The sequence below is a fragment of the Dipteris shenzhenensis genome, chromosome 7, assembly GCF_047967505.1.
Source record: "Dipteris shenzhenensis isolate YYH24624 ecotype China chromosome 7, Dip_SZ_1.0, whole genome shotgun sequence".
Taxonomy (NCBI): domain Eukaryota; kingdom Viridiplantae; phylum Streptophyta; class Polypodiopsida; order Gleicheniales; family Dipteridaceae; genus Dipteris; species Dipteris shenzhenensis.
Genome location: NC_141602.1, coordinates 34,314,588 through 34,334,859, shown reverse-complemented (window position 1 = coordinate 34,334,859; position 20,272 = coordinate 34,314,588). Strand labels below are relative to the sequence as shown.

At 44.0% G+C, this 20,272-nt stretch overlaps 1 protein-coding gene across 1 annotated transcript in view; it reads left to right on the top strand.

Annotated features, from left to right (window-relative positions):
* Positions 1-20,272, top strand: part of PP5.2 (protein phosphatase 5.2) — a 108,801-nt gene that overhangs the window by 42,901 nt on the left and 45,628 nt on the right. The window contains exons 5-10 of the mRNA XM_087377037.1: positions 18,469-18,610; positions 18,760-18,868; positions 19,059-19,176; positions 19,264-19,411; positions 19,526-19,774; positions 19,959-20,084. Of these exons, the coding sequence (XP_087233163.1) occupies positions 18,469-18,610; positions 18,760-18,868; positions 19,059-19,176; positions 19,264-19,411; positions 19,526-19,774; positions 19,959-20,084 (892 nt within the window). The remainder of the gene's footprint in view (positions 1-18,468; positions 18,611-18,759; positions 18,869-19,058; positions 19,177-19,263; positions 19,412-19,525; positions 19,775-19,958; positions 20,085-20,272) is intronic.

Sequence of the window (20,272 nt, the reverse complement as noted above, 5' to 3'; positions counted from 1 at the left end):
AGGCTCAACCTATTAGTGTTCCACCTTATAGGAGGAGCAAGCTTGAGGAGGATGAGTTAGCTTCAGAGCTACATGATTATTTGAATATGGGCTATATTCGTCCAAGTAAATCACCTTGGGGAGCACCTGTCCTCTTAAGAAAGAAGAAAGATTCTACATGGAGAATGTGTATAGATTATAAACGATTGAATAAAGTGACAATTAAGAATCGATACCCTCTATCTCGTTCCGATGATCTAATAGACCATTTGGCTGGAGCGAAGTATTTCACTAAGATTGATTTGCGTACGGGTTATCACCAAATCCGTATCTATGCTAAATACATAGATAGAACCGCATTCCGAACTAGGTATGGCCACTACGAGTTTCTTGTATTACCTTTTGGTTTGACCAATGCTCCTACCACCTTCTAGCAAATGATGAACGATTTGTTTCGAGATTTTCTGAGCAAATTCGTTGTAGTGTTCTTAGATGACATCTTGGTATATAGCCGAACGCTAGAGGATCACATAGGACATCTCCGGATTGTCTTAGTTATTCTAAGACAGCATAAGCTCTATGCCAAGATGAGTAAATGTGACTTCTTTATGAAGGAGATCATTTACTTAGGACACAAGATTTCTTCTGAAGGTATTAGCATTGATCTGGATCGTATCCAGAAGATTTTAGAATGGCCTATCCCTCAGACTGTGAAACAACTTCGTTCTTTTCTAGGATTTACGGTATTTCTACGGAAGTCTGTGCGTGATTATTCACACATCACGGCACCCCTGGTAAACATATTGAAAGGTCGTGGACGCAGGTCTACCAAGCCGATCTCTTGGAATGATGCATTGAACAAGGCTTTTGAAACCTTGAAGTTAACTATCAAGGAAGCACCCGTTCTTGCATTACCCGATCCTACCCGGCCTTATGTTTTAGAGGCCGATGCGAGTGATTTTGCGATTGGGGCAGCTTTATTCCAAGAGGGCAGACCTGTAGCTTTTGAGAGTAAGAAGCTAGACGACACACAATATCGTTGGTCCACACTAGAAAAAGAACTCTATGCAGTCGTGTATGCCCTGAAGGTTTGGAGACACTACTTGTATGGTTCGAAGTTTCTTGTATTGACCGATCATCAGTCAATCAAGTATGTGTGTGATGGGTTTGAATTGAGGGGACGGAGACACTACTTGTATGGTTCGAAGTTTCTTGTATTGACCGACCATCAGTCAATCAAGTATGTGTTTGATAGGTCTGAATTGAGGGGACGGAAAGCTAGATGGGCAGAATTAATGCAAGGTTTTGATTTTGAAATACGTTATCGCAAGGGTTCGTTGAATAGTGTGGCAGATACCTTAAGTCGAGTCAAGTTTGTAAATGATATGTCATTTACGGAAATATCCTCAGACCTATTCAATCCTTGAGAGGGCTTTGCGCAACTGATAGTCATTTCAGTTCTTATGGCAGAAAGTCCAGGATGGGAGCTCCATGGTTGACCAAGACTCAGGGATTGTGCCATTTATGGTACAGGCAGCGGGAGGTCAGTGGATGATTAGGAACGGCTTGCTGTTCCGGAATGGAAAGATTTGTGTGCCAGATGTTTTGGAACTTCGATCCAAGATTCCTTGGGAGTGTTATGATGCTCCTAGTGCTGGACATCCGGGTATACATCGGACTCTGTCTCTTGTGAAGCATACCTTTTATTGGCCTAAGATGCGTGCATTTATTGAAAACTATGTGATAGGTTGCCGGGTTTGTCAGGTTACTAAGGCAGAACGCCTTAGAAGCGCGGGTTTATTACAGCCATTGCAAATTCCAGGTAATAAATGGAAAAGTATTTCCATGGATTTTATTACTGGTTTGCCTCGAACGCGCAAGGGTCATGACATGACAAAAATGGCTTGATTCTTACCTACTAGAACAATTATTCCAGCTGTTCAGCTGGCTCACGAGTTTGTGGACCACTTGTTTAAGCTGTATGGTTTGCCCTCTGACATAGTCAGTGACAGGGACTTAAAGTTTACAAGTACCTTTTGGACACTTGTTTTGAGAAGTTAGAAACTACTCTAAGTATGAGTTCCTCATATCATGCACAATTCGATGGCAGTACAGAGAAGATCAACCAATTGGTTGAAGATATGCTTCGGGCATATGTTTCTAAGAGACAGTCTTCATGGGAAGATTATCTACCTATGATAGAATTTGCTTATAATAGTGCAAAGCATTCGAGTATTGGTTACAATCCTTTTATGCTTATGTACGGGTTTCAACCTAAGTCACCAGTTATGGTTGGGTTCAAGGGAATCTAAAATGATGTTGCAAAGACCTTCTTGCAAGACATGCAGGAAATGTTGCAGTTTGCCAAGGAGTCTATTAGAAGTGCCCAAGATCGAGACAGATTTTATGCTAATAGACATCGTTCACGTAGAGAGCTGTTTGAAGGAACGATGGTATATTTGTGAATTCCCAAGGAATCCAAGAGCCTAAGTATTGATTTGGTTCCGAAGTTATCCCCCAGAGACTGTGTTCCGTTCAAGGTTATTAAAAGAATTGGACCAGTTGCATATCGACTAGAATTGCCTCCTGATGTTAAAGTACATCTAGTATTTCATGTCAGTAGACTGAAAGAAGTATTGGGTGCAGATGATCAACTTGTTTCTCCTCAAGAAATAATAGAAGTTACAGATTTGACTTTTATTCCACACGAACCTGAGTGTATTCTTGAATTTCGTGAAAGACAGATTCGTAATAGAACTATCACGGAATCCAAGATCAAGTGGAAGGATCGTGTTGAGGAGGATGCGACATGGGAGACATTACAGAACCTCCAGAGGACATTCTCGGGTTTTTTAGCGAACTCAGGAGTGAGTTCTTAGAGGAGGGGAAGTATGTCATGTGCACGGATTGGTATCCGACGTGTACTGGGTACACAAGACTAGCTCAGGTAGCCTGGGGAGGCTTAGAGCTAGGCAGGCTTGATTCTTGGGTTGAGTGGCAAGGGTACGAACCAATTAGAGATCTTCGCTATTTTTGGTGCTTGGGGCCCGAGTCTATATAAGGGGCCCAGAGGTTCAGTTCTCAGGGGGCCAGGTGCTAGGACCACCCAACCATGACATCTATGGGATGTGATCCCGAATCAGGAGATGTCCCCTCCGAGCCACGAGCTGAGCTATTGGCACGAACTCCCAACCAGATCCTAACCAGCTTGGTGTCCCATACCACCAGGTGGCGCTGTGAAGCACGAGACTTGCTGCTGGGCCTTGGGCTACGCTATGATGCAGGCGCGCATCCGCAACTCAATCCAGGATCAAAGAGCAGCCTGCTCAGTTTCCTCACGTTGGTGTGTTCTTGTGTTTGCTTGCAGATCAAAGGTTTCAGGAGTGCTGGGGATGTGTCAAACATGGAGTATATGTCCAGCTCCTTCGGTGGGATATCTGGTATGGCCTTCATTTCTCCACGTCTACCTTGTCTACATTCACTTGGCGAGGTTCGGGGGAGCCGACAGGGCAAACTCAAGAAGGCGGAGGTTGCAATGACAAAACACCAACCACTCCAATTGAGCCGTGCTTACAAGGACCCGAACTTTAGTCCTGTGAGAGAACACATAGTAAGACATAATCCATTCAAGCAAAGATAGGTATCAGACTTCAGTAACTTTTTATAACTTTAAACTTATTTGTAGTATATAAAACTTCAAATTGTTTAACTACTAAGTCTCTTAATAAACTAGGAGCACAGTTGCCATATTTCTCCCACCGGGAGATAAATTGCAACCGTGTCTCTCTCGGAGCCTAGCCGTAAGCCGACCAAAGGAGAGGCTGTGATTGCAGAACAAGAGAAGATCATCCTCCAATCTTCGTTGCATCTCCAAATCACCACCCATCCAACTTTTTTATATTGCCCTTGACTGTGCCTTAGGGGATGCAATATATGTGCCACTGCATGGATTGGGCAGTGGAACCAATCCCACCGCTCATTCCATAGATCACGGATGTCCTCGACCCTAAATCATGTCACAAGAATGCATTATGCATACAAAATTCACACATATCTGAAAATTCCAGCCTTGAGCTTTAATAGCAAATTGCAATTTAGTAACTGCAAAATTTATATATAAGTAAAAAGTATTACTTGTCAGGCAATAGGGAGGTGTTTCCGTTGAGAGCCTCGCCAATCTTGTCCATAAACTCGTACAAGAGCCCTAACATGCTTCCCTCCATGTTCGTGATGCAAAGCACCGTGTAGATAGGATTAATCGATTTGATTAATGCCTCCGCCTAATTCGACCAAGACTCATCCATGATCATGCGGACAAATTTGATAGACTTTGCTTGGCCTCTATCATACCAATCTCCCCACTCCTGAGACACAATTGTTGTTGGGATAAGTATGATCAAGGGCTTGCTCTATGGTGCATGTGTGCATCTAGGGGAGTCACATGTGTGTTTATGTGTGTTGTAAAGGCAGATCAAGTGCTATGATGTGTCTAGTGTGTGACCTAAGTGATGATGTAAGCCAAAGGCAATCCCACTGATGTAGGGACTGATTCCCACTGATGTAGGGACTGATTGCCACTTATGTAGGGAAGGTATTACCTTCTCCCCCTTTCTATAAGAGAGAGTCCTCTCTCTCACAATCCATAATAGAGAACTACCATTGAATTACGGGATTCTACACTTGGTATCAGAGCTTTATGTTCTAGATCTAGCCTAGCCTAGCATTAGATGCTTTCTCTCAAACCCTTTGAGCTGTAGACTTCTCACGTACGGGCGACCTTCCAGCTGCAAGCAATTAGAAAGTTCTCCTCTGTACGCGCAACGCCAACACGAAGATTGCTCGACGATAAATCGCGCAATGCCGCCTCTGTGCTTACCTATTTGCAAATCCCTCTGAGCCCGAGCTGCACGACACTACAGGCAAGCTGTTGATGAAATCTGAGCCCGTTTGGTCAAGAATTGGAGGCACAACAGACAAAAAACCAGTCGGTTTTCTCAAGCTTGGCTATGGTGACCTGGCGCAACATTGCACCCTTCCTTGGTGGAGGACCTTCTCTGGTATAAGGCCTTTCTTCTTGCATAAAAATCCCCTTGAATAGAGCTATGAGCTATGAGAATTGCACCCTCCAAGTTCAGGCCTCTGTTTTGGACAGTTTTGACAATGTTGCGAGTTTGATGCTACATTAGATGCTACTTTAGCATTTCTAATGTTTTAAAGTGTTGAATAGCATCAGTACAACTGTGGCTACAACTTTCCTTTAAGTTGCTATACCTGGATTTGCTTGGAATACTTTCATTTAGCCACCTCTATGAAGCTTGCAAGTTGAAGCATCATTTCCATTATGATTTGTAGTATAGAATTTGGTTACAAGTCTTTGCTATACTAAATGCTTGTACTTTGAAGTTTTTTAACTCTTTCTAGCCTTGTAAGAGAGTAGACACTGTCCATTTTGGGTTAGATCCTCTCATGGCTACCTTCTTGAATATGGATAAGTTCAATGGTAAAGGCTTTCACACATGTCAGATGAAAGTTAAGTTTGCATTGATGAGGGAAAACCTTTGGGTGCTTGTCAAACCTGCTTCAACTTCTTCTTCAACAGCCTCTAATGTTGGAGAATCCTCAGCTCCGACACGCCCGGCACGAGATCCTGCTAGAGAGGAGAAAGCCTATGGCATCATTGCCCTTGGCTTAGGAGATGACTATATTCATCACATTTCTGATTTGGAGTCTCCTTCTGAAGCTTGGTAGAAGCTTGATATTATTTTTGGTGCTAGCTCACATCTCAAAATTGTCACTTAAGATTGCTTTCTTTGAATTGAAGATGGCTAGTGGTACTCCTTTGGCTGCCCATGTCAATCACATGCGGAGTCTCATGACTCAACTTGCTTCTATCAACTCTCCAATCACTACAGATGATGCAATGGCATTGTTGCTCAAAAGTATGCCTGAAGATTATGATCATGTTGTTAGCACTTTGAAAAATCTTCCTAATCCTACTCTTGAAGGTCTTATTACTGCTCTTCAAGAAGAAGAAAGGCACATGAAACTCCGGAGAGGCAATGACACAACCTATGCCATAAAAACTCAAAAGGGCAAGTTTTCACCTTGCAGACATTGTGGGAAGACTAATCACCTCTCAAAAGATTGCTTCAATGTAAACTACTCGGTGCTTTCTATCAATTCAGACAACGGATTTTGCAGAGGCGTTTGAATGAGATGATTGCGAGTTGCCAAACACATATACTTGAACTTAAGAGTTTGCAATTAAGCTGGAATTAAGACTTATACAGCTTAAACACAAAGTGACATCATTGGAAAATGCAATATGATTGAGGGGCCAAGACGGGCCCCCCCCCCTTATCCAGGCTCACTTTATTCTTGAAAATGGAGATGCAAGACCAAGGTGCAATGCACCTTCCAAACTGATGAACTCAATGAAAACCTAGGACCTAGATACAAGACTCAAGAGCATATGTGCAAGGTAGACAACAAAAAGGAGGACTTAAAGCTCAGGTTTCAACTCTTGGCTTGCCCAATCCACAAGGAAGAAGCCTGCAACAATCACCACTTACATCCAACATTAGAGACAAGCACTAGTTTCTAGAAAGATAGTAGAAACAACATGAAATAGTGCTGTAAATGAGATAAACTTGACAATACAGGCTCCCTTCGTGACTTGACCCTTTTGTAGATGAAGTCCTTGATGCCTCTGAAGCTACCTTGGGTGAGGAGAGTGTGGAAATGGGGCTGGAATGAGAACAGCTTAGAAAAACAGCCTGTAGGCTAGAGAGAGAGAGCTTTTATGGAGTGATAGCTGTAGAGAGAGAGTGCCAATGCTGATCCCAAGGGAGGGGATGTAAGAGAGGAGCTGCTGCTGTTCCAGAGGTGCACAGAAAGGCAGATTTCTGCAAGGGAAATGGGCTGGAACAGTAGAGAGAGAAAGACTGCAGCAGGAGAGAGAAAGGGGCTGCGTCTGCTCCAGGCTAGGAGCAGGAGAGAGGATGCTGCTGCTGTTCTAGAAGAGCTGAGAGGTGGCAGATTTTTGGAGAGGAGGGGCTCGAACTGTAGAGAGAGAATGTGCTGTTGTAGAGAGAGAAAGTGCTGCTGAGGTGAGAGAATGGCCTGGGGAGAAGCTGGCTGCACCCAAGGAGCTGGAGAGGTTCTGCTGCATCATCCAAAAGGAGGGAGAAGAAAAGTGACGAATTTTTCATGTGAGGAATGAAGGGGAGAGGCCTTCTTTTATAGGCTCAGCCCCCCCCCCGCCCAGGCCTAGAGTGGAAGGTGGACACTTGTCCCAGATTTTTGGTGGGCTGCAGTCCCAAAGAGAACAGCCCACAACCTGCCCCAAATCTACCAGATTTGGGGCCAAACACTTGGCCTGCATGCCTTGCCACTTGCCATGCATGCTGCCACATGTGTGGGACATGTGGACTGACCTGCCAGCTTAGATTCTGAGAGGGGGAAGTAGAGTTGAAAGGGGAGCAAGAGAGAGAGAGAGTGAGAGAGACACAATAGTGCGGGTGTGAAGTGATGAGTGAGCCACACCACAAACTCACTTAAGTTTTATTAGGATTAGGTTTACCCTATGACTGTCTTAAGACAGTTATAGGTGTCCTATCTTTAATTCTTTAATATAAGGGTTGGCAATGTGCCTTTAACCCCAACAACCTCCCACCTAAAGGCCAATGTGCCTAAAGGGGAGTAAAGAATAAAAATTACAGCAATATACAGTTACTGTATACAGGACCATAAAATAAGAATGGTCTCATCCTAATCCCATGATGTGGCGGCAATGTGCAAACCGCTCTGTAGGCAAGCTCTTAGTGAGCAAATCTGCAGGATTATCATCAGTATGTACTTTCACAAGCTCAAGACGCTTGTCTTCCAGTACCTCCCTGATGAAATGATATTTCACTTCTATGTGCTTGGTCTTCTGATGAAAAACCGGATTCTTTGCCAACATGATAGCACTCTGACTATCACAATGCAAAACTGGCATATCTCCTGTAATGCCCAAATCTCCCACCAGCCGAGTAAGCCATATTGCTTCCTTGCAAGCCTCAGTGGCTGCAACATATTCAGCTTCTGTGGTTGACAGTGCAACGCATTTCTGCAACCGAGACCGCCATGATATAGCACCTCCTGCAAATGTGAAAATATAACCGGTAGTAGACTTCCGGTTATCTGCATTCCCTGCATAGTCTGAGTCTGTAAAACCATGCACCAATGCATCCTGCCTACCATAGCATATGCACAAGTCTTTGGTACCTTTGAGGTACCTCAAGACACCTTTCACTGCTTCCCAATGCCGCTTGCCTGGATTTGCCATATACCTGCTGATGACTCCCACCGCAAAAGCAATATCCGGACGAGTGGCAACCATGGCATACATCAAAGATCCAACTGCAGATGCATACGGAACCTTGGCCATTTCAGCCTTATCATCATGTGATCTGGGGCTGTCCTTACTGCTGAGTTTTAAATGTGGAGGCAACGGGGTACTAATGGACTTCCCCCCCTCCATTTTAAACCTCTGCAGTACTTTGTCAATGTACTCTTTCTGTGACAGAAACAAAAGTCCCTTGGACCTGTCACGAGTAATACGCATGCCAAGAATATGATTTGCATCACCCAAGTCTTTCATGTCAAAAGACTTATGCAGTTGTTTCTTCAAAGCACTAATCTCATGCTGAGATTTACTGGCAATAAGCATGTCATCCACATATAGAATGAGTAGCATCAAACTGCCATCCTTTGCCCGTTTGGTGTACAAGCAATGATCGGTCTCACACCTATGATACCCTTGGGACTGCATGAATGCATCAAACTTCTTGTACCATTCTCTTGGCGCCTGCTTGAGTCCATACAAGCTCCTTTTGAGCCTACACACAAGCTGCTCTTTCCCTTTAACAGCATATCCCTCTGGCTGACTCATATAGATCTCATCATGGAGATCTCCGTGAAGAAAAGCTGTCTTCACATCCATCTGACATAAATCCATGTCAGCATGAGCAACAAGAGCCAACACTGCTCTCAAAGTAGTCATCTTGACTACAGGGGAAAAGATCTCATCAAAGTCAATGCCCTTCTCCTGCTTGAATCCCTTGGCAACCAATCTGGCCTTATACCTCGGTAAAGCATTTGAATCCACTTTGACTTTGTAAACCCACTTACATGGCAAAACTTTTCTGCCTGCAGGTAACTGCACCAAGTCCCATGTATCATTCTGAAGTAGAGAATCCATTTCTGACTGCATGGCTTTCTCCCACTTCTTTTTCTCTGTTCTGCCCATAGCTTCCTTGAAGCTGGAAGGCTCACCACAATCTGTCAGCATGACAAAATCAGCCACATTATTGGCTCCGGGAACAAACCTGGCAGGAGGCCGTTGTGCACGGGTGCTCCTCCTAACAAACTGTTCCGGATTAGGCTGCTGTCCAGCCTGTTCTTCATGCATAACAGGTGGCTGTACCACCGTACCTGGCTGTTCTACAGCCCCATCTGTTGGCACATCCAGTGGTGCATTATTGGCAAAATTTTCTGGCTGAATATCAGCCTGTATACCCTCTTGAACAGGGTGATCTGCAGCAGGCTGCTGCTGCATATAAATAGGCATTCTTTGCTGTCCAACATCATCATAAATAACCCGCCTGTATTCCACAGGTTGCACGGGTTCCTTGTGTACACAATCTTCTTTAAAGATGACATCATTGCTGCGTATAATCTTCCGTTTAACGGGATCCCATAATCTGTACCCCATTTCACCTTCATCACCATATCCCATAAAGATGCATCTGATAGACTTTGGATCCAGTTTGGTGCGGAGATCTTTGCGTACATGAGCAAAGCACTCGCAGCCAAATACCCGTAAGTGTTTATATGAGGGTGGCTTGCCAGACCACACCTCCTCTGGCACTTTCAATTCCAAAGCCTTATTTGGTGACCTGTTAATAATGTGAACTGCTGTTTGCACGGCTTCTGCCCAAAAGCCATGGGGTAATGCAGCATAAGACAACATACATCGAACCTTTTCCTGAACAGTTCGATTCATCCGCTCACTTGCACCATTTTGAGATGCATTATGAGGGGCTGTGAGTTCCTGTTTGATGCCCTTAGCTTGGCAAAACTGCACAAAAGCATGTGACACATACTCACCCCCATTATCGGATCTGAGGCATTTCAGCCTACGACCTGTCCGATTTTCAACCTGAGCGACAAACCTCTTGAAAGCATCTAGGGCATCTCCCTTATGCTTCAAGAAATAGACCCACACCTTGCGTGTGGCATCATCAATGAAAGTAATAAAATATTTGGCACCCCCTAGTGATAACTGTGGCATCTCACACAAATCAGTGTGCACTAGATCAAGTGGTGCTCTATTCTGGGGAGTTCTCCTTTTATGAGGAGTCACAGAATGCTTGCCAAAAATACAATGATCACAAGTAGGCAAATCTGAAAATGAAAGAGACGGCAGATAACCCAAACGTGACAGTTCTTTCATTCCTTTAACAGACATGTGTCCCAACCGGCTATGCCACAATGAAACCTTTGGCAGCTCGGTTATGGCAACAACATGATTACCCACGCTGGAAACATAAAGAGGGTACAAGGTATCACTCTTAAAACCCTCAGCCACTACTGTCTGGCCATCAGTAATCACCCATTTGGAATCCCCAAATGTGGTGTGGTAACCACTGTCATCCAATAAGCCAGTGCTAATCAGATTTTTCTTGATTTCCGGCACATGGCGAACACCATCAAGCATAAATGACTGTCCATCAGGAAATACTATCTGAATACTGCCAATCCCTGCAATCTGACATGCATAGTTGTTCCCAAGATGAACAACTCCATGAGTACCTGTATAGGAAGTAAACCACTCCCTGTGAGGTGTAACATGAAAAGAGGCACCTGAATCTAAGAGCCAGGTGTGCATGTCATGGCCATCAATAACCACAGCATGTGCTATTACAGCAGAAGAGCATAAAACATCATGTATGTCACTGTCACTGTCCTCTGCTGCAACATTCACTGCATCTAACTCAACTAGCGTGGCCTTGCCTTTGCCTTTGCTTGCATTTCCTGTATCCTGTGATTCAGCCTTCTTGGCTTTCTGATCCCGTATGAACTTGAAGCACTTCGACTTCACATGTCCCTTCTTGCCACAATAAAAGCATTCAATGTCCTTTTTGCCACGGGACTGACTGCGGGATTTGGACTTACTAGCAGATTTCCCCTTCTGCTGAGTCCTGCCTCTATCCTGTACCTGCAAAGCATTTGAAGACTTGCTGCCCGCATTATTCTTCCTGCTCATCTCCTCCATAAGAAGAGAGCTCTCTACATCAGCATACATAAGAGTAATATTCGAATTAGACAGGGTGGTCTTGAAAGTGTCCCAACTCTCAGGGAGGGTACACAACAAGAAAGTGGCCTTGAACTCCTCATCAAGATTCAACCCCTGTGCAATCAGCTGTGTAAAGATAGCATTAAACTCACTCAAGTGTGAGGTCATAGCTGTACCTTCCTTCATGCGAAGATCGACCAGCTTCTTCAGCCAATAAACTTTACTGGCTGAGCTCTTTTGGGCATACAATTCCTCTAGTCTCTGCCATAGACCATAAGAGGTCTTTTCAGCCTGTACATTGAACACAAGAGTGTCTGAAATAGTGAGCATAATAGCTGCCCTCGCAGACAAATCAAGCTCTTCCCAATCATCAGCTGCCATATCAGATGGCTTGACACCCTTTACCCTTATGGGCTTAGCAATCTTCTTTAACAGAAGAACATTCAAGCACTGTTCTGCCCATAATGCATAGTTATGTGCTCCTTCCAGTTTCTTTATGTTCAGAATTGAAGAATCACCTCCTCCTGATGCCATATCAGATGAGGAAAGTACCTGACTCCCTGGAAGTAAAAAAGACTGAATAATAAAGTTCTGATTTCTCAGAAAAGTCTGCTCTATTCAAGAGCCAGTAGCACTCTCAAAAGTGCTGTTTTTACTGTCAGTAAAATCTGCAGCAAAACAGTAAATGTCCCTGCAAGTACTGTACCTTCTGACAAACTGTTCTGAGCTTAAAGAGGCATAAAAACAGTAATTTCAGACTGCTGCTGCTGCTCAACAAGAGCTTAACAGTGCATAATTATCTGACAAAACCACTCAGACTGCTGTAAACACTGCTGTACTGACTGTACTGATCACTTCTCCCACCTCAGATGAGGTCTTGCACTGAGTTAAATTGCAGAAACCACTTGACAAACACCCAAAAAACAGTAAATGATCCTTCAGCCTGTCACAAAACCTGCAACAGTAAATGGGATAAATCCCAAGCAATCACCCTTATACCAAGGGGAGAAAAAGCATCTGAAGATCTCTGTAGGTAACTAAAGTGCTGTCAAACAAAGTCTGGGCAAAAGCCCCTTGATCTGACACCTGAATCAAGTGCAAAATGAAAATCTCTCTGACTCTTGTACCTGACAATGTGCAAAGCATAAACTGCCTCTGTGTACTCAGTAACAACACAAACCACAAAGTACAAACACCCAGAAGAAAATCTTTTGAGCACTGTCAACGATGGGCAGTTAGGGACCGAGTAAACTCGATGCGCCCTGACCAAGCGTGGCTCAACTGAGATTTTCAGAGTGTGTACAAAGAATGTGATCTGCAACAAATGTCACCAAATGCACTGCGGAAATAAAGCAAATGTGTGCTCCCTGGCTACACACTGCCTCAAGGCATAGACTGCAAACACATCTAGGCAAAAGCCCTTTGATAAGATCACCCAAAACTGAGAATTTCACTCAGTAAATGCATATATCCTCTTGCAAAATCAAGGCATTACCTTCCCAGAACAAAATAGATGTGCAATCAACCACACACTGTGGTTCTCTTCACCTCAAGCACGAGATGAAGGAAAGTACTTGCTGTACTGTCAAGATAGCACAGTTCTGAGAACAAAAAAAAAAAAAAAAAAAACCTTGAATCAAGAGCAGAGAGCTTTTGATCTTTCTTTTCTTCCCAAAAAAAAAACGCGGACTCAGATCCCGGATGAATCGAGATGGTGTATCTCCCTGCTGTGCAAAAATCCGAAAACAGCTTCCTGTACCTGCGTGGAGATTTGTACGGCTGTACGGCTCCTGTACGGAATCCGTACAGCAGGTACGGAATCCGTACTTGAGTGTGCGCGCTGCGCGCTCTGGTCCCGCACAGCCTAGTGCTGTGCACAGGCTGATCCTGCGCACCCTGCGCAAGCTAGCAGCTAGCAGCTGCTATGCAAAAAAGCCCGCGCCCGAACTGCGCCCGTGACCACGCCTTGATCTGCTGCCCCGCAGCACTGCCCCACACCCTGCCTTCGCAATGCGCTGCCGCCCTGCAGCCTGCGCCGCCGTACTGCCTTCGCGATGCCGCCCTGCAGCCTGCGCCGCCGTACTGCCTTCGCGATGCCGCCCTGCAGCCTGCGCCGCCGTACTGTCTTCGCGATGCCGCCCTGCACCACAGTTCGCTGCTCGAGCTCCGTCCGTACGGTTGTACGGACGCCGTACAGCCGTACGGATCTGTCCGTACGGTGGGTGCAGTTGAGGGTGGGCTAGGAAGGAAGGGTAGGCTAGGGAGTGAAGAGAGGTTAGGCTCTGATACCAGTTGAGAGGGGGAAGTAGAGTTGAAAGGGGAGCAAGAGAGAGAGAGAGTGAGAGAGACACAATAGTGCGGGTGTGAAGTGATGAGTGAGCCACACCACAAACTCACTTAAGTTTTATTAGGATTAGGTTTACCCTATGACTGTCTTAAGACAGTTATAGGTGTCCTATCTTTAATTCTTTAATATAAGGGTTGGCAATGTGCCTTTAACCCCAACAGATTCCATGTGGCAGTCTGCCACGTGTCAGCTGCCACGTGTCACTCCCAAAAATCCTAAAATTTCAAAGTTGTTAGAATTCAATTGTGATCGCACCCACGGGTTCCTAACAGCTTAGACTATCTATTGACGTACTCTAAGGTCATAATTGAGCCATACTGAGCTCATTTGTTTGTCGTCTTATCTTGTATCTCCATTACTCTTGGCATGCTGCCAGGCCCACACCCAAAGCTCAGGGAACATTCTCTTGAATGGTTCCTAGGTTGGTATGCAATCTGTGCATTTGATTGGTCCCATGTTTGGGTACTCAGATGGGGTGTGGTTTCCAGATGTCCCTCTCAAAGAGAGGCCATCACTCTTGTGGGTCACTAATGCCCATAACCCCAAGCAAGGGGGTCCGCCCTCAAATGCTAGACCTAGTCCCCATTGTCCGTAACTGAACAGCAGGAAAACATTTCATTTCTTAATAAGCATACTATTGAAAAACAAAAAGAAATAGTACCAAGCAAGTGGATACATGTTGAAGGAGGATGACATTCAAGATCAATCCTTGCAAACATTGTGGCAAAAACAATCACCATGAAAAGTATTGTAAAGCCAAAAAGGAAGCAACTACAAAGTCAGAAACTACCAATCTACTTTCAGTTGATGTGCCTCCACAAGATGAGGCCTCCTATGAAGACTATGCCTTTTAAGCACTTTTTTGTTTATCATCACTTGGTCAAATTTTGAGGTTCTCTGCCTGGAGTAGTACTCCAAAAAGAATATCATATGTTATGTCTTTTGTAAATCACCTCTGGTCACCATATGACGTAGACCATGTGATATGTGTTTTGTCTATCCCATTTTTGTGAACCTCACACCCTTGGGAACCCTTGCTAGCATGAGATCCTAGCCTTAGATTTATCCTTGACTACCATGAGATGGCATGAGAAACTATGAGACTAGATGTATCCTTGACACTGCAAGAGGCAACCCCTTGAGGGGGGGTATGTTGGGATAAGTATGATCAAGGGCTTGCTCTATGGTGCATGGAGTCACATGTGTGTTTGTGTGTGTTGTAAAGGCACATCAAGTGCTATGATGTGTCTAGTGTGTGACCTAAGTGATGATGTAAGCCAAAGGCAATCCCACTGATGTAGGGACTGATTCCCATTGATGTAGGGGTTGATTGCCACTTATGTAGGGAAGGTATTATCTTCTCCCCCTTTCTATAAGAGAGAGTCCTCTCTCTCACAATCCATAATAGAGAACTACCATTTTGTTTCATTGTGCTCTCACGCCTCTTTCAAGATGCATCTATTCTATCCTACGAGATTCTACAATTGTGGGCAACAAGCCTTGGCGCACTCGCTCGAAACAAGAGACAAGACGGAAAGAAAACACAGTGGTGAGCCAGTTGAGACAGAGGACCATGCCTACAAGAGCGGGAATAGAAGACACATGGGAAAAACTAGCTTTGGAGACAGCCATAGCAGCCCTCTCTACAGGGACAGCTCCCAAAGGCACTACAGAAGTACTCACATGCCTCAACAAATCTGCCTTGTGTCGATAGAGAAAATAGACAGCTTGGAGGTGGCCCCATTGGCTGAAAAAGCACATGTGGACAAAATACTGTCTGAGATTCGGAAACAAGGTGGGAAGATACAAGAGGAATGGAGAAAGGAGAAAGCCAAGAAAGAAGAATTGGAGAAGGAGAGAACAGAATGAGAAAATGAGAAGACCAAGCTACAAGACCAATTATACACATTAGGGATTGAGTTACAACAAATGAAGGACAAACAAACAACATCAGATGGTGGCTGCAAAGTTATAGATGAGCTCAAAGCAGAAAATGCAGCTCTTAAGAAAGAGACGGAGGCCATGCAGACTACCATGAATTGTAAGCATACTGAATTTGCACAACAGCTCAACAAGGGGAAAGAAGTAATGCTTGAATGGACAGAAGTTGTTAAAAAGGGATCAGCAGCCCCCCAAAAAGAACTCATTTCTGAGACACTAGAGGAAGAGAAGAGACGGGCCAGTAAAGCAATGAATGTGCTAGTTAGAGGTTTCATAGTGGGAGACACCCCAATGGCAGATGCTCAAGCCCTTTTTGCAAAGATGGGAGTCAACCTCACATGTGAGGCAGTATGGAGGGTCGGGAAGACGGAGATACAAACAAGACCGTTAGTGCTGAAACTTCGGACTGCAATTGATAGGTCCAACCTCATGAGCATGCGAGCATACTTGAAGCCAAGATCTACTTGGATGATGACCTCACCCTTCTACAACAGGAACATAGAAGGGAAGGCATGACATGGGTCATGGCAGCAAGGGAAGCGGGAAAATGGGCTTGCAACAGGGATGGCAAAGTGATTATTCGAGAAAGAGCTGACAGAGGGGACAAGGGAGAAGGGGAGAATGAAGAGGGTGAACTATGACGGTGTCAGAGCCGGGAGAGGAGTGCACCTGACAAGCTGAGTATGGTTGTATGGAACTGTAATGTACACTTTGCTTCGACCCAGGTGGCTTCTCGGAGACATACATAGGCAGAGACGACACATGAGAGCCCAGAGAGAGTGCTGCCCACAGTGGTACCTTAAGGAGTTTGCTCATAGGAGAGAAATGAGGAGAGAGAGCGGAGTACGAGGCTCTGGAGGTGTAGCCGTTCTTTTCAAAACACACCTGAGACCAAAAATATATGTGGTACGGAGAGAGGAACATGCACGTTTCATGTGGATACGAGTGCAGCTACTAGATGCCCGTCCGATCTTCATTGCAGTATGCTATTTTCCTCCAACAGAGGGGCACACTATTTTCCTCCAACAGAGGGGCACAGTCCTTATGAGACGATACATGATGATATCATAGAGTTCTCCAGACAAGGAGACACCCTCCTTCTGGGAGATTTCAATGCAAGGACGAGGGATAGACAAGTGGACTTACTTGACTTCACGTATGAGAGAGACCCCCACATGGTGCCAGATTTAGATGCAACAAAACTTGGGATTCAGAGACTTTTTGCAGATACTTCACATGTGAATGCATACGGTCGACACCTTCTTGAGTTGGGAGTTGTCCACGATCTCATCATCTACAATGGCCTTCAGAGATGGCCATCATCTGAGGGTTTCACATGCTTCCCACATGGAGGCGGAACTAGCACAATGGACTACCCACTGGGCCCATTGGCTTTTGTCTCATGAATACATCACCTCACCATACCCCCTCCCCCCACTGGGAGCCGACCACTCATATCTGGCCTTCGATGTTCTTGCTACTACACCAGGCACAGGGAGAGTTCCTACCGCTACCCATACCCAGATCCACTTTGACCGTGCCCTTGATCGAGTATATCTGTGTCACTTCGCCAGAGAGCTTCTAGCCTTATTGGAGGCTGATTTAGACCTCGCCTCAACCACCCTTGTCACAGTGATACAGGATGTTGCCACCAGATCCTTTCCTACGACCCCCGATAAAGGCTAAGCATAGAGGCTAAGCATAGAGCACAAGTGTATTATGTTACGTCTGTAGTAATATGTATAATCGTTTTTTGTGGGGGGAGGATTAGAAAAACCAATAGCACGTACCTAATTTTATTTTCTTTTACGGCACGAGTATCGATGTTCTTGCGCCATACAAAATGTTCCATGTGCAACCATGGTTCGTACTTGCAATGGGTTGAGAGGCATGTGTTGTGTATGCATACAATCGTGTTATGCTAGCTTATGATTCATGCTCTCTTTCTTGTTCTTTCTTTGGCTTTGTGCTTATTGTCTTTAATTATCTTATCGTGGACTTTCTCTATATCCAATTATGACTTTATGCATGTAATCTTTCGAAAGTTTGTCTTGTTATAATGATTGATTTTGTTATGTTCTTTGCCTGTTTTGTTGTGAACAGCTAGTAAAATATCATTATGTAACCGATCCTTAGTGAGGAGCTTAGCCCTTTGATGCTCCTGGACCTTTTGCACCACCTCGGGTGCAAGTTGTCCACATAGATGCTCAGGTGCAACAAAACTTATTTTAGCAGATGTAGAGACTACTAGCAACACCAACCTCTACTTGTTGGAGCCACCTGCTAGATGAGCAAGGCAATGGAGTCTTGTTGTCCTGCCATCCCCAAGATAGAGGCGTATAAGTTCATCCTAACTTTCTCCCTAATTTTCTCTCTTTGCATATTCAAGCTACATACTGCCTACAAGCAAATCATTCTATCTTTATCCTTCATTTTAGCTCTGGTAGGCATAGTTCATTGTAGTGTCTATAGTTGAAAGGCATGAGTGGGTTATGTCTCCTCTTCCTTGAAAGGGTGTGTAGTTTTCTGGTGCTTTTTTCGTGTCATCAACTTAGACCAGTAATTTCCTTTCATGTAAGTGTTTGAAAAGGGGAGTTGTTTTGCCTATTTTGCTAGACCTACATTGTCCGTACCCCCTTTATTGAGGGAATCTTTGGAAGGGGGCCATTGTATATAGTCTCATCATACACATAGTTCAGGTTGGGTATTCCCATCAACCCAAATTTAGTTTGTGATAGACAGCTTGAGCAAGGTTGACTTACAGTATATACACATTGGTCACAGCTGAGACAGTTCATTTGTATTTGTTATGCCTTCCAGCATTCTAGACAGGTAGTTGACATTATGTGCCCCCTGGCAGGTAGCAAAAATTGTGCCCAGAGATCCGGATGCCATGAAAAAGCTTCGTGAATGTGAAAAAGCTGTACAAAAATTGAGGTTTGAAGAGGCAATTGCAACAAGTGATCAGTTGATTGCAGAATCCTTGGACTACCATTCCATAGGTATGCTTTTCATTCACTATCTTTACCAGATGGCTGCATTATCTTTACAAGATTATAATTAATTAAGGTTACATTTATCAAGAGTTACTGCTTTGGATTCATGACGTTACGTTTGACCAGACTATGATCTTTTTTGACATGTGGAACAGTGGTGGAAGACTCCTACAAAGGGGCCAGGTTTGAAGGAGAGACAATCTCCCTTGACTTCATTAAACAAATGATGGACGATTTCAAACATCAGAAAAATATACATAAACGGTGTGTGTCTTTTTTTAAAGTTGTTATAAGATAATAATATTAAGTGCTGATTTTTAAATGTGAATTCAATTGAGATTCTTGACGACGGTAAATTATCCTGGTTTGGAGTCTATGATATTCGAAGGGCATCTGTCATTTTAAGCTTTTGCTATCTTTTGGTTTTAAAGCTTTTGCCCCATTTTGATCACAGGTATGCCTTTCAAATTCTTCTTGAAATAAGAAAACTGCTTCTCTCTCTTCCATCGCTAGTTGATATTACAGTCCCTGACGAGACCCACTTTACTGTCTGTGGTGACGTTCATGGTCAGGTAGGTATTGCTTTTGTTTACATATATTTCAATCCTTCCTCTGTAGGTTGTCCTGACACTCAGGTGATTTTTGCTTATCAACGGCAGTATTTTGATCTGCTGAACATATTTGACCTCAATGGACTTCCTTCGGATAAGAACCCATATCTTTTCAATGGTGATTTTGTTGATCGAGGCTCTTTCTCCGTGGAAGTCATATTTACTCTGTTTGCCTTCAAATGCCTTTACCCAAAAGGTAATGTAATTTGTTTCCTTGCCGGCTCAGTCTAACAGTAGATAACATGTGGTATCGTTACCTGGAGGCTGGACTTTTTTATATTTTCCTTATTGTGGCATCACTGACATGCAGGCGTCTATCTTGCAAGGGGTAACCATGAAAGCAAGAGTATGAATAAGATTTATGGATTTGAGGGAGAGGTGAAGGCAAAATTCAATGATACTATGGCTGATCTGTTCGCGGAGGTCTTTTGCTGCTTACCATTAGCACATGTACTGAATGGGAAAGTTTTCATAGTACATGGAGGCCTCTTCAGTACAGATGGTGTTAAGCTCTCTGATATAAGGAGCATAGATCGATTTCAGGAACCACCTGATGAAGGTATGGCCCTGAGTCTATTCTATCTTGACTTGCATGAAGCCTATAGGCACTGCCCAGAATACAAGGTTAATTTCATTGAGAAGGTAACTCTTTGGTTTCTGTTTCTGTTCTTTGATTGTTTAGTTTAGGTCAACAGCCTCTGCAATTTATATTTCAATCAGGTTTAGAACATTGCATATTTCAGGACTCATGTGTGAATTATTATGGAGTGATCCATGTCCTGGCGAGGGTAGAAATCCCAGCAAACGTGGGGTTGGTGTAGCTTTTGGATCAGATGTTACAAAATCGTTTTTACAAGAAAACAATCTAGGTAAGTACAATCTCCACCTGAAAGATTGCAAATTAGGATTATTGCTATCAAAATGTGATTGCATTGTAGGTTTAGTGTTGTTTTGTTTGGAAGCTCATCATTGATGCCTGAAATGGCAATATAATATGTTAATATATTTTGTTTTCAACAAATGTAGTAAGGTTTGAAACAGAATGCTACCTTTTGGA